The following is a 14,867-nucleotide window of genomic DNA, read 5'->3' on the forward strand; positions in this document are numbered from 1 at the left end:
CAGGAGTGATTGGAAGCTCTGTTCAGCCGTGGGCCACTGGGCCTTTTCTGCCGGTGGTCACCGTTCCGCCTACCTGGCGGGCGCTGGGGGTGGGGGGCGGCTCTGCCCCTCAGCAGGCCGCTGGGCCTGCTCTGTGGATGGTCACAGTTTCCTCTACCTTGCCAGCACAGGGGGAGGGGGCGGCTCTACATCACCACTCTATATTCTTAATTTACTGATAATTCTTATCATGAATGGATGTTGGATGTTATAAAAAATGGCTATAATAAAATAATTATATAATAGTTCTTTTTCCAGTCTATTGATATGGTGAATTATATTGGTTACTTTTTAAATATCAAACCAGTCTTGCATTGTTTTGCTAAAAAAACCCTACTTGGTTATGGTATATTATTTTTATATATCACTGGATTTGGTTTAATACTACATTGTTTAGAATTTTTTGCATCTGTGTTCATGTGGATATCTGTAATCTTTTAATACCTTTGTGTGTGTGTTTGCAGTAGATATGTGGAAGCTAATAAACAATAAGGGGAAAGGGGAAGAATGGAGTTAAGTAGATTAGACAAAGGGGAATGAAGAGAAGGATGGGATAGAAAAAGGAAAGACAGTGGAATGAATCTGACATTATTTTCTTATGTAAAATATGAATACACCACAGTGAATCTCACATTGTATACATCCACAAAAATGGGGTCCTATAGAATAAGACATATTTCATGTTTATATAATTATATCAAAATGGATTCTATTATCATGTATAACTAAAAAGAATCAATTTAAACAATAAGAAATAAAGAAAAAGAATGTAAAAGTAACAAACTTCCTGTGGTGGGGGAAGAGTAACACTGCCCTTAAAATGAATTGCCAAGTGTTTGCTCTTTTATCTCTAGAAGTTTGTATATAATTGGCATTATGTTTTTCCTTAAATGTTTGAGTTGTGTGATACAACTTCCCAGTGAGGCAACTTGGGAGTTGTTTTTCTAAACTACCAGGAATTGAACCTTATGTACATACATAATTGAGTACATTGTTGTTATTATTTTTAAGTATTATCTGTAGAGCAAGAAAAATAAAAGTTTTTAATTTTACTGATTTATTTTCTGATTCACTCCTTTATGTAGATCCAAATTTCTGACCTATATAATCTTATTTCTGAAGATTATTTTAACATTTATACCAAAGCAGCCTTCTGGCAACGTATTATCTTTCTTTTCTTTACTAGAGAAAGTGCTAAAGTAAATAAAACAGACAAATAATTTGAATGTGACATTTTTCTGATATTTAATGGACAATAAATTCCTTTATTTCAGTATGAACCAGAAAATTACTTGTGATTTATAATCTAACAAAGTGCTTTCTTGTAGTAAGGAAATATGTAACTATAAATAAAAACATGTTACATGCACTCTGTTCTCTGGTATAAGGAACCAAGTGAGAGTTACATGCCATTCTAACAAAGTGTTCCTCTCTCCTATTGATTTATTAATATTATAGATGTGAAGTTTTATCATTTTATTTTCTCAAAAAGCACTAGTTATATTAAATATTCACAGGTTAAAAACCTTGATGATTTAGTATTTTATGTGATGCCAGCTTCAAATTTATGGCATTTCTTTAACAGGATTGTCTCTGTTCATGTTTTATAATAGTTATCAAAATGGTGTTCCTTCCTACGATAACATGATTTATGTGGATAACAGTACCAGAAATCTGTCAGATAAAATATAGAAGTTGTTATGTGGAGTTTAATATATAATCACAGATAATAAAAACAAAAGAAACAACAGCAGTAAAATCTTTCTTTACCAAAATGCAAATGTACTATGTTGCTTGTAGGTAAGATCATTCAGGGATATTATCCCTGAACTATGTAAGTTTTTAACTTAAAGTCCTCTTAGTGAAGTTATGAATAAAGAAAAAAATTTTAGACTGCTAATTTTTTCAGTCTTAATACCAGAAATTATTGCCCTTTTTGGCATTAATTCTCAGTTTAATTTTGGAAAGCCTGATTTCACTCCAGAAATTAATATTCCCATTGAAAATTTGACCTCTTAATTTTTTTTGCAGGTGTTCTGGTAGTTAGGCAAAACATTTCACTAAGTTCTGGTGACGTGGAAAATATTTAAAAATTTATTCTCTTAACATTTTTTCTTAAATGTGTGAGGTCCTACTACTTTTGTACATATTTATGTTTAAAGTCACAATGTCTTCCCCAAGTCATAGTTGATGGTTTTGGTTATTATTACTGATGTGATGAATTTATCTCTACCATGGAAGTAGAAATTTGAGGGTAAAATGTGGGATAGAAGAGTACCACAGAAAAGAAGCCCCAAGTGCTGCATATAACTGCCCATTTATTTGGCTAACCCTGTACTATGTGTGAGTGGGAGAAACACTGAGCATCCTAGCCATCACTAAAGGAACTGAACACCTATTGCAGCTTCTTCCTGCTGTAGGGAGAGACAGTTGGATTTTGAGTTTATCTAAGTGCCTCATAAAAGAAAAAATGGTATAAGAGAGAATATAACAGAATCAATAGTCTCTGAAGAATATCAATCACAGTGACCAATACAATTCAAAATTACTCAGTGTATGAAAAAAACAAGGGACAATGTGGCCCATACATTTTTAAAAAGTCAATGGTAACCTGTCTTGAAGTAACCCAGATATTGAATTGGCTGAAAAAGATTTTATATCAGCTTCTACAAAGTATTTTTGAAATGACTGTATAGATGAAAAATCTAAGCAGAAATGAAGTCTGTGACAAAGAATAACATTGGAAATTTTAGAAATGAAAATTCAGTATCCGAAATAAAAGATTTATTGTTTAATAACATCATTGGAAATGGTAATAGTAAACTTGAAGATAGATTTAAATTATTTAGTGTGAAGAGAACGAAATCGTTAAAAAAGTGAACATAGCTTTAGAAACTTGTGAGACAATATTTAAAAAGTCTAGCATACATACAATTTGGAGTCCTAGATGGAGAGAGAAAATGCCTGGAAAATTTTTTGAAGAAACAAGGGCCATATTTGTAGGTATAGTAGTGTACCTCTGTAATCCTAGAAACTCAAGAGGTTCAGTCAGGATTACAAGTTCAAGGCCAGCCTCAGCAACTGAGCCCCTGTTCCAAATAATAAGAAAGGGTTAGGGATGTAGCTCAGTGAAAAAAAATCACACCTTTGTTCAGTCTCAGTACCTGGAACAAAGGTGGACATGATTTACCCATATTTGATGACAAACCTGAATTTCAAGAGGTAGATTCTTAACATGATGTATACCAACCATACCTAGGCATATTGGTCAAATAGCTGAAAAGCAAATACAAAAAGATAACTTTGAAAAACATACAGGGAAAACTAGTACTCATCAGAAACCACAGAGATTTTTTTTTTAATGTCTTTAAGTTTACATCCTTCTTTTAAAGCAAAAAATAATACTTTATATTGGGGTTATATAAATATAGTACATTATAGGTGTGGAATAAAAGGAGGAGGAGGACATGAACTTATACAGTTGTAAGGTTTTACAGTTTACAGGAAGTCTTATGGTATTACTCTAAGTAGACTCTGACAAATTAAAGGATTTGTTTGAATCCCTAGTGCAAACACTGAACAAAATAATGCAAACATGTATAGCTCGCAGCAATAAATAAACTGGAATTATAGAAAATATTCATTTACATAAACAGAAAGGAAGAAGGGACTAAAGGGACCAAAAGAAAAAAAAAATGGAGATGACAAACAGAAAACAAAGGAGAACTGGGAGTTTCATTCAGTGGTAGAATGTATGCCTAGCATGTGCAATGGACTGGGTTAGATCTCCAGCACCAGAAAAAGTTAAAATACATATACATACATACATACATCTATGCCCAATAATATCAACACTACCTTTACATTTTAGTTTAAGGTAAAAGTAGTCAAGATGGGCCTAATAAAAGCAAGATCTAACTATGCTGTATTTGTAAGAGAGCTTCTTTAGACAGAGTATAAGAGTTTGAAAGTAAATGGATGAAAAAAATGATTCAAAATATATAAATGGTAAGCACAGAAAGTCTGGAGTGACTGTATCAATATCAGACAAAGTAAATTTCAAGATAAAAATATTACTGGATAATGATAAAAAGTTTAATTCATTAGGAAAGTTTGTAATATGAATGTGTAGGCCTCTACTTACAGAGCTCTGAAGTGCAGAAATAAAAAAAAGGACAGGTTTCATTTAATTGTGATTGCCTTTAAAAAAGGGACGATGGTGCACATCTGTACTCCCAGGACTCAGGAGGCTGAGGCAGGAGATTGCAAATTAGATGACAGCCTTGACAATTTAGCAAGACCTTGTCTAAAAATGCAAAATAAAAAGGGCTGGGGATGTAGCTCAGTGGTAGGCACCTAGGGTTCGATCCATAGTACCGGAAAAAAAGAAAAAGGCAATTACAAAAGATGTAGCAATCTTTCAACATTTCTTTCATAGTAACTTGTTAGGACAAGTAGATAGAAAGAAGTAGTGTTGTAGTAGTCCCAAATGACACTCTTAAATGAATGTCATTATCTTAAATGAATTGATATTTTATTGAACACTCTATGAACTGTAGAATACATGTTCTTTTCAAGTGCACATGATGTATTTATCAAGATAAATCATAGGTTGGACTGTAAAACAAGTTTCAATCAATTAAAAATGTTTGAAATAATATTGGATATATTATTGGACCACAGTGGGACTAAGTTAGGAATCAATGATAGTCATCAATAAAAAGTTCAAATATTTGAAAGTTAACAACACACTTCTAGGTAATAAATATATCAAGTATGTGATCACAAGGGAAATTGAAAATATTACAAAGTTGGTTTATGGAAAGTATCAACAAAATCGATAAGCTCTTTTAGCTAAATTGATAAGACAGATCACCAATATTAAGAACAAATGATAGGTCCATTGTCAAGCTATCATTGCAAATTCCATACACATTAAAGCATAGTAATGGATTTTATTTTTTGCAAAAAATTTGAACAACTGAGACAATGGACAAATTTTCTTAAAAATGATTTTATCAAGATTAACTCAAAGTAAAAAATATGAATAACCTCCTGTATAGTATTATTTGAATTCATAATAAAACTTATAAAATTAATTCCAAGGTAAATAATTTTATTGATTAGTTCTGTCAGATAAGAGGTAAAAGACCCCCATCAATCTTCCATAAATTCTTTAAGTAACCAGAGGAACAGGGAGCATATCTCAGTTCTTCTGAGGCCAGCGTAACACTAATACCATAACATGAAATATCAACCAAGAAAGAGAAAATTGCAGACCAGTATACCTTGTGAACACATAGTTCTGAGCAAACTATCAGTAAAGCATAACCAGTAAGAATATGATTATATATATATATATAGTTATATTTATACATATGTATATATTTTATGTATGTGTATATATACCTACATTTACTCCATATATAAATCTTACAATTTGATTTTATCCTAGTAGAGCAATATTGGGTTAACATTTGAAAAAGCAGTGAATGTAATTTACCATATTAATTGACAAAAGAAAAATTATGTAATTTTTGTGGTTAATTCACTAAAAACATTTGATAAATCAACCCATTAGTGTTTAAAACTGAGTAAATTAGTACTAGGAGTTTCTTCCCCCCTCGCCCCCCATTCTGATAAGAGACACCTACAAAAATTTTACAGCAAATCATATCCTGATTAATTTTTTTTAATTTAAGGATTGAAAATAAAGAGGTCCATTCTTACTATTTATATTTATCATTATACTGGAGGCTCTAGCATTGCAATAAAAAAAGAAATAGACTGTGGTTTAGCTGTTTTTTTTGTAGATTCCTTTAGATTTTCTAGATATACAATTATGTCATCTGCAAATAAAGACAATTTTACTTACTCTCCTTCCTGTCTAATCTCTATGTAGTGGTAAAAACCATCACAGTACTGATTCACTGTAGACTTTGCTGCACACACATTGTGGTTTGGATTGATGGTCCCACTGATACTGTAAACTGTTCTTCACAGTTTCTAGACACTTGACATGAGGTATTGAGTGAATTCTCCACCATCTGTGGTCCCTAGCTGCTTCTCTCCGCCTAATTTGTATACTTCTCAGTTGCAAAACTAAGGTCATATTCACTTACTGCCTTAGCTGCAGAGGAGGCTTAGAAAAGTGATTATATGGCATTTGCAGCTTCTTTAAGTTCACAAGATAGAATGGGGTTTCTTTTTTATCAGGCAGGTAGAATGACAGTTCCTATAAAAAGTAGAGGAAGTACTTTCTAAAACTTTATTTCCCCTGAGCAGCATTTTTGAAGACTGTCTTTTCTCTAATGCATGTTCTTCTCCCCTTTTTTGAAAATCAGTTGACTGTAGATCTGTGGGCTTCAGGGCTCTCTATTCTCTTTAGTTGGTATATGCTTCTGTTTTTCTGGTTATAGTATGCTACTTTGATTACTATAGCTTTATAATGTATTTTGAAGTCAGGTAATACAATGCCTCTTTTTTTTTTCCCCCTCAAGATGGGTTTTTTTTTTTTTTTTTATTGTTCCTTCTTTACAAACTTTTGATTTTTTTTTTTTTTTGGTAGTTCTGTGAAGAATGTCACTGGTATTTTGAAAGGAATTGCATCGAACCTGTGATCACTTTGGGCAGTATAGATAGTAAACAATATTAATTTTTCTAATCCATGAACACAGGATGTCCTCCCCCTACCCCATTCCCCCCTCCCTTTTTTTTTTTTTGCGTGTGTGTGTGTATGTATGTATATCTTCAATTACTTTAATCAATATCTGGTAAAATTTATTCCTAGGTGGTAGTGGTGGTGGTTGTTAACCATTGTAAATATTGACTAGAGATATAAATTTGGGAGTCCAGGTGCTGTGTACCTGATAATTGAAAACAAAGACCTTAAAGTGATATCTTTAAACTACTGAGGTAAAAATGGCTGCCAACCCAGAATTTTATAATAGCCAGAGTATCTTTCAAGAGGGAGAATGTAAGATACAGTAAAGAGGTATGCACATAAAAATAAAGACATATGAAATTGTCTGGGGAGACAATTTAGGGTAGGAAGAGAAGGGGACATAGAATCAGGCCTTAAGAAGCACAACATTCGAGGCCAAATAGAGGAAAAATTTAGTGATTGTAAAAATTAATGTTAAGTAATGCAAATTGAAAGCATGTGTATGTGGTCAAGAATATGGACTCTCAAGTTGGACTGCCTAGGTTTAAATTCAGAGTAACCATTTACTAGCTTTATGACTTTCGGACACATGTTATTTTTTCACTTTATACCTCAGTTTCTAAGACAGTAAAATGTGAGAGTCTGGGGAAATTTTTTGTATAGTTTTCTGTCCTCTGCAGTACACAAAGTTATGCTTGAAAAGGGTTTTGAATGGATATGGAGTATCTCCCACATTCATAAGCAAAGAAATGGATATAAAAATAACAATAGAATATTTTTTCAACATCAGATTAGTAGAATAGAAAATTAGAAAACTTTGTGTTGTGAGTGGGAAATAGCCACTCACAAATTGCTGATGGGAGTATAAATTAGTAAAACATGTATGGAGGACAAATTGATAATAACTTATCACAATTGCCAATGCACATGCTAGTTTATATATTTCTACTTTGAAATTGCCCATAGCCACATAGTGATACATCACATAGCTACATAGTATAGAAACAAATTAAATGTTCATCAGTAGGAGTCTGATGAAATAAATTGCAATATATACATACTAAAGGAAATTCTGCGGCCACTAAAGAGAACAAGGTGGTAGTCTTTTGTGGACTGATTTAAAAAGATCTCCAAGGTACAACAGTGAGGGAAGGAAATAAGTTCACAATATGATAATCTGTGGTGGAGATTCTGTGCATGAAAATGCAACAGAATTTATTTTTCAAGGAGGGCTCAGACTTAAAGTATTTGATGTTTGTAATGGTTAAGAACCATGCATACCATGGAACTGGTTAAATACAAAATATTTACTAGATATTTAAGAAGCTGGTAACTGGTTGAATTATAGAAGGAACTGTGTGGTTGAGGGGCAGAACTGTATAATTATTTCTACTTTTGAAATTTACTAGATTTTATGTTATTTGCCTGTGTTGCATGTTAAAATATAATGTTTTAAATTAGCTGTTCTGTTGTCTTAATCTTATCAAAATATTTTTCTGAAATAGAAAGTACAAATCAGTTAAACGACTGGGGTCTGTCAGGAAAGTGAGGCAGTGCACAGACAACCCTCGCCTCCTTCAAGCCCTAATTCTTTTGATCAGTTCAGAAAGATTTCAGACATATTGCTAAGAGTAACAGGCATGAGTTTATTAGAAGGGATAGGGAAAAAAGAGGACATGCTTGCTCTAGGGAGAGAATAGATCCTCTCAGAGAGGGGAGGAACAGTGTGCCTCTCCTGACTTCCAGTTTTATTGGGGGTTCCAAGAAAGTTTTCAGAGAGTCCTAACCAGATCTACCTCTTGACCTATGATCAACAGCAGGATGATATCAGACTTTTAAGTTCCTACTACCATAACAACTCTCAGTCACTTTGGCCCATGCTAACCAGTTCTAATTGGAACCTGTTCTTACAGATTTTATGGTTAGTAGAAATTATCCTTATTTCCTTGAGTTGTGGGATCTACTCTGTATTAGGAGTCACAAAAGTTCCTGGGCTTCTCTTATTGGCATTATTTCAGTCCTGCATTTCCTGTGCAGATAACAGGTAGTTTTCCTGAGGTATGTAACATGTCAGTTTAAGCCAGGAGGGGCTGAAGATAAATTGCTTTTTAAAAGAAAACGTGGGGTCAGCATGGTGGGCCCAATTAATAGAATTATTAACATGTAATTTTAAATATTTAAAATTGTATATAAAATATGTAATTTGGGGGGAGTGTTCCCCCCAATCCTTCTTAGCCTTTATTACTTTTTGTATTCTTAATGATTTTGCAGAACATCTTAATGTTTGTCCACTTGTACAATGTTTCCTACCCTGAATAATTTTGGGATGCTTGGTTTAATATAATCTCAAATCAAAACTTTTATCTGTTTCAGGCTGTCAACTACTAGTTATTTGGAGATCAAAATTATTTGGCATCAGTGAGAAAGTAGTGTCCTAAATAATTCATCAATTTGGAATTGTTTTGAAAGAGGATAGGCTTAAGGAATATAGGAGAACACACCACTTTTCCTACTAGAACATTCTGAAACAGTCTTAGTTTAGAGTGTCTGAGTCAGTAGTGTTCAGAATAGAGTACCCAAATCTATTTATTAGACTATGCTAAGCAAATAATAGAAATTTTACCTTATACTTCTTGATAATAGTATATGTTTTTAAAAGTTCAGAAATCACTGATATTACATTTTTTTTTTTTTTTTTAACTTTGGGAACCAAAAAAAGCAGCAAGTGGGACTGAAGGTTGAAAATTGGAATGTGAACTCAAATTTTTTTTTTTCCTTTTATAACATGATTAGGTCTTAATGGAAAATGTTGAAATAGAAACGTGTTTATAGTAATCCAAGGCCAGTTATCCAAATTGGATTACATCTTTCTTTTACTTCTGTTTTAATTTTAATTTATCATCGAAGTTAAGTTTGAATATCTTGAATGAAAATTTTACAGCCTCATTTTTTTTTTCTGTTTTCTTTTTCTTTTGGTAATGGTGCTCAAACCCCAGGGCACTTTCCCACTGAAGCTACAACCTCAGTCCTTTTGGGTTTTATGTTGAGACGGGGTCTCACTAAGTGGTTTAGAGCCTTCCTTGTTGCTGGAATTATAGGCATGGGCTACCATTCCCTGCCATAGCCTAATGTTTTAGATTTTTTTCCAGCTAAAAATAGAGATAATATTGATACCTGACCTGTATCTTTCTTTTCAATTAATTGTAGTTTTAGGGTTTTCCATGCTGGGTACCTTTCCTCAGTTTGCAAACATTTTCTCTGATTAAAATAGTCTCCATGATAACAATAGGTTGCCCTCCGCCCCATGGACCTAATACATTGTGGAATGCATACTGTGAGAAATAACAATTTGCAAATACTTATTGGTGTCTGTAACTTGTGATCGTTCATATTTTTGTCTTAGATATTCAAGATTAAAGCAGTACAGTTGGCTGAGAAACTCCTACCTGCTTTTAACACACCTACTGGGATTCCCTGGGCAATGGTGAATCTGAAAAGGTAAATTCTATTTTATTGGTTATTTCTATTCTGGAAGATTAAATTAACAGATTTTTTTGTTTATTTGTTTTTACCTGATTAGTCTTAGAAATTTCTTATGATCTTCTCCCACCATGCTTTTCAAGACATAAATTGTTTTTCTTTGCTTTTTAAATATATGTCCTTCACTTTAAAACAGGTCACCTGCTCTAACTTCATTCCACTTTCTACTACTTGTTTCTCTCAGATTTTTTTTCCTAATGTATATGGTTACATAATATTTATTGTTCATTTCCATTTAGTGCTGTAATAGATTCAAAATACATTTTCTCTTTTTCTTTTTACATATCACATGCTTTTTTCTGAGTCAAAATGGAAAACAGTGTGCCTAGAAATTGGTTTTTCTATTGTTGACTCATATTAATAGTAAAACTACACCTAATTCATGATGTTGGCTGAAGGGTCTTTATTATTTATGTTCTTCTTTTGGGGGTGGGTACTGGGGATATAACCCAGAGGTGCTTTACAACTGAGCTATGTCCCTAGTCCTTTTCATTTTTTATTTTGAGCAGAGTCTTGCTAAGTTGCTGAGGATCTAAGTTACTGAGGCTGGTCTTGGACTTGAAATCCTCCTGCCTCAGTGTCCTGAGTCACTGGGATTACAGGCTTGTGCTACCACACCTGGCAATAATATCTACACTCTTGAAAATCAAAGTGAACTCTAAAGGATTATTCTTTGCAATCTATTTCATTCTAAAACACTGCCTTTTACTTAGAAATAGACAAAATGTCTTCTTCATATAACTTTCAAACAAAGGTACAAAATTAAAATTTGAATGATGTTAACATTTTAACTGGTGTTTAAATTATTCATGCTGACTGAAATTTTTGCTGCTCATTTCCAAGTAATATTTATTTTAATGTTGAAGTTTATAAATTATGTGAAAATTTGACAGTTGATCCCCTTTTATCCAAGCTCTTTAGAATAAATGTTAGGAACATTTATTTTTCTCCAGGTGTGAATCTGTGAATTTATTTGAAAAAATAATCTATTTTAGTCATTTCTTTTTAATGAAGAACTGATGATAGAGTTTAAATTTACATTAAGAATCAGCATTTAAATAATGAACTTTATATCTAAATTTACTATTATTTAATTTTATGTACTATACATAATGCAGATTACTTCCTTTGTGAGAGAAGTGCTGACTAGAGTTCCAGAGCAATCTCTCTTGAAAGAACGTAGCCAAATGATGTACACACACTTCTCTTTTCCTTAGCTTCATCATAGATTTTCTGATATTTCCTTCAGTAACTTTACAGAATCATGCAGACTTCTTAGATAATAATTAAAACTTAATTCTGAAAGAAGAAAGACTTTTTTTTTTTTTTTTGCTACATAGAAGAAAAGAACTGAAAAATACAAGATGAAATTGTAAAACTTCAAATTTAAGATTGAGAATAAAGTAGAAAAGTTTTCAAGGACTGTCGGGGTTTTTAGCACGCCCCCCCCCCCCCTTCCCTCCTGACCTGCGGGAGAGATTGGGGGAGCATGCCCTGACCAGGATGAACCAAGAAAGGTCCACTGGCCTCCCGCACCCAGCCCTCCCTTGCAGGAGAACAATCAGAAGCGCCAGGGAGAACAGTCAAAGCAGGATCTCGTTTATTGAGAAAACACACACAGCTAATATAATGTACAGGAACCAATCAGGGTAAAGGTCAGCAGGAGGGGAGAATTTATATCTACACCTATCCTACAGGCAGTAATGGGAGACACGACCTGTCCATGAGGGCAGAAGGGTTCTGAGCCTATCCTAAAGGTGATCCGATGCCTTCTGGCTAATTGCTAGGTGCTCTCTTAGCCACATGTGGCCCCAGGACTGGGAAGCGGGTAGCAGCCAGCAAGTTAGGTTTCCTCTTTTCTGCAACATGTCCCACGTTACATCATGCCCTACAAAGGACCCTGTCATGAGCATTTTATAAGTTTAATTTTCATTTAGTTTCTTTGTATATATTTATATAAATGATTTACTTAAGTTTATGTTTCATAAAATTTGTTATTTCCCTACTTTTTAAGTTATTTTCCCCCCTTTTGGATGGGATCTGATCATTTCCAACATGGCCTTCCCACATTCTTGCTGCTCAAAACCCAACCCATGGTAACAATATGATATAGCATACAGAAACTCAAACATATATACCTGGCAGGGCTTTTTTTTTTTTTTTTTTTTTTTAAGGGCTTATTCGAATGCTTGATTTCCCACTTCTTATTTTCTTATTCAGTGATACTCTTTTCAAAATACTCTTCCAGGTCATCTAAACCTTTCTGTTGAATAATACATAGTGAGACCTGGAATAGTTTCATTCATTTATGTATCAGTGGCATTTGTTTCCATTATTTTCGTTCTATCATAAATACTGCTTGGATAGCATCCTGTTACGATCCTTGTGTTAGTGGGCATTTTATTTCTCTAGAAATGATTCTCAAGAATATGATTGCTGGGTCAAATGTCTTTTTTGATTTTTTTTGGTACAGATTCCCAGGTTTGGGTTTATCAGATCAAAGGTATACATATGTTTAAATTTAATGAATACTGCCGAAATATTTTCCAAATAGGCTGTAGTACATCATTTTTCTACCACCAGTGTGTGGGAGCATCCAAATGTCTGCAGATATCAGTATTTTAGTAAATTTGATGAACTAGTGGTTGAAAAATGTTACTCATTGTTATTTTAATTTGTATTTTCTGACTAGTGAATTTGATCATCCTTATAAATTTATTGGACATTTAAATTTACTTTTTTGTGAGTTGTCTTTTTCTAATTAATTTGTAAAGTTATTTGTAGATTGTAAAATTTCTGTCTCTCTGCCTTACTGTTATCGGTATAATATTTTTTCATTTATATATTTAAAATTTTCCCACATTCAGATATACTTTCTATAACTTTTTGGGTTTTTGATCTTATCTGAAGAGATTTTCTTTATTTTTTGTATTCTTTTGAATTCCCATGAAAGCTTTTGACATATGGCTTTAATTTTTTTTTTCAAGTATGATGTTAGTTGTACAATCTTTATCAGTGCCTTTATCAGATTGAGGAACTTGTCTCTTCCTATTTCACTGAGAGTTTGCTAATTTGCTTTGTAAATCATGGAAGAGTGTTGAATGTGGCCAGATACATTTTCTTTATCTAGAGAAATAACCATAAGTATTTTGCCTTTATTAGTATGGTAAATTACTTGTAAAATTTTCATATGGTAAGTCAATCTTGAATTCCTTGGGTATTTCTTGGCCATAATATATTATTGTCTTTATAATTTGCAATATTTGATTTTCTAGCACTTTTTGAAACTATCTGTTTCTGTAGTGATAACCCCTTCATTTATTACTTTATGAAACTATGTTTATGATGAATTTTGGTAAGAAATTTACTTTTTAGTGCTACTTTTGATAGGTTTTTATGTTATTTGGCCTTATAAAATAAAATGGAATTAGTCTCACCTTCTTCTGAAATATTTATGTTATACTGGTGTTACTTCTTCCCTAAAGTTTCTTTTCTTTTATCTTTTTTTGGTACCAGGGATTAAACCTAAGGGCACTTAACCACTGAGCCACATACCCAGCCCTCCTGGTTGTTTTTTTTTTTTTTTACTATTCATATTTAGAGACAGGGTCTTGCTCAGTTGCTTAAAGCCTCTCTTAAGTTGCTGAGACTGGCTTTGAACTCAGGATCCTCCTGCCTCAACCTCCTGAGCTGGTGGGATTACAGGTGTGCATCCCCATGCCTGGCCTCTTCCCTAAATAGTTGATGGATTCACTTATGTAACTGTCTGGGTCAGAAATTTCCTTTGTGAGATTTTTTTCCCCATGAATATTCTTTTTTTAATGTAATTTTTTAATTTATATATGACAGTAGGATGCATTACAAATCTTATTACATATATAGAGCACAATTTTTCATATCTCTGGTTGTATACATAGTATATTCACACCAATTTGTGTCTTCATACATGTACTTTAGATAGTAATGATCATCACATTCCACCATCATTAGTTACCCCATGCCCCACCCCTTTCCCCTCCAACTTCTCTGCCCTATCTAGAGATCATCTATTTCTCCCATGCTGCTGCCTCTATCCCACTATGAATCAGCCTTATATCAAAAAAAAAAAAAAAAATCGGCATTTTTTTTTTTGGGATTGGCTAACTTGACTTAGCATTATGTGAAAAGATTTTTAATAATTCATTTAAAAAATAAATGTATTTATATATATGTGACAATTCAGATTTTATTTTCATTTTCTGTCACTTTTACTTAATTATATTTTTAAGAAATTTCTCCATTTCATCTAAATTATTTAGTTCCTGTTACTTTATTATGCCTGATGTGTTTGTAGGTTCTGTAGTAAATAATCCCTTCATTTATTACTGATACAATGCTCTTAATTGGTATTCTCTTTATTTTGATCAATCTAACTAGGCATTTATCCATTTTATTATTATTTTTAAAGGGGTACTTTTTGTCTTCACTGATTTTCACTTGATTGTCTTTTCTGTTTCATTGATTTCTGCTTTATTTCTCTTATTCCCTTCCCTTTCCTTACTTGGAGTTACTTTATTCTTTTTAGCTTTTTACATTGGAAACAGGTAATTAACTTTAGACGTTTTCTTCCTTATAAGCTATTATT

The 14,867-nt window shown here is 32.9% G+C and overlaps 1 protein-coding gene across 1 annotated transcript in view; it reads left to right on the forward strand.

Annotated features, from left to right (window-relative positions):
* The window catches only part of Man1a2 (mannosidase alpha class 1A member 2), a 157,332-nt gene that overhangs the window by 61,059 nt on the left and 81,406 nt on the right, over positions 1-14,867 (forward strand). The window contains exon 6 of the mRNA XM_015502233.2: positions 10,107-10,201. Coding sequence (XP_015357719.1) covers positions 10,107-10,201 — 95 coding nt within the window. The remainder of the gene's footprint in view (positions 1-10,106; positions 10,202-14,867) is intronic.

The sequence above is a fragment of the Marmota marmota genome, unplaced genomic scaffold (genome assembly GCF_001458135.2).
Source record: "Marmota marmota marmota unplaced genomic scaffold, marMar, whole genome shotgun sequence".
Classification (NCBI taxonomy): domain Eukaryota; kingdom Metazoa; phylum Chordata; class Mammalia; order Rodentia; family Sciuridae; genus Marmota; species Marmota marmota.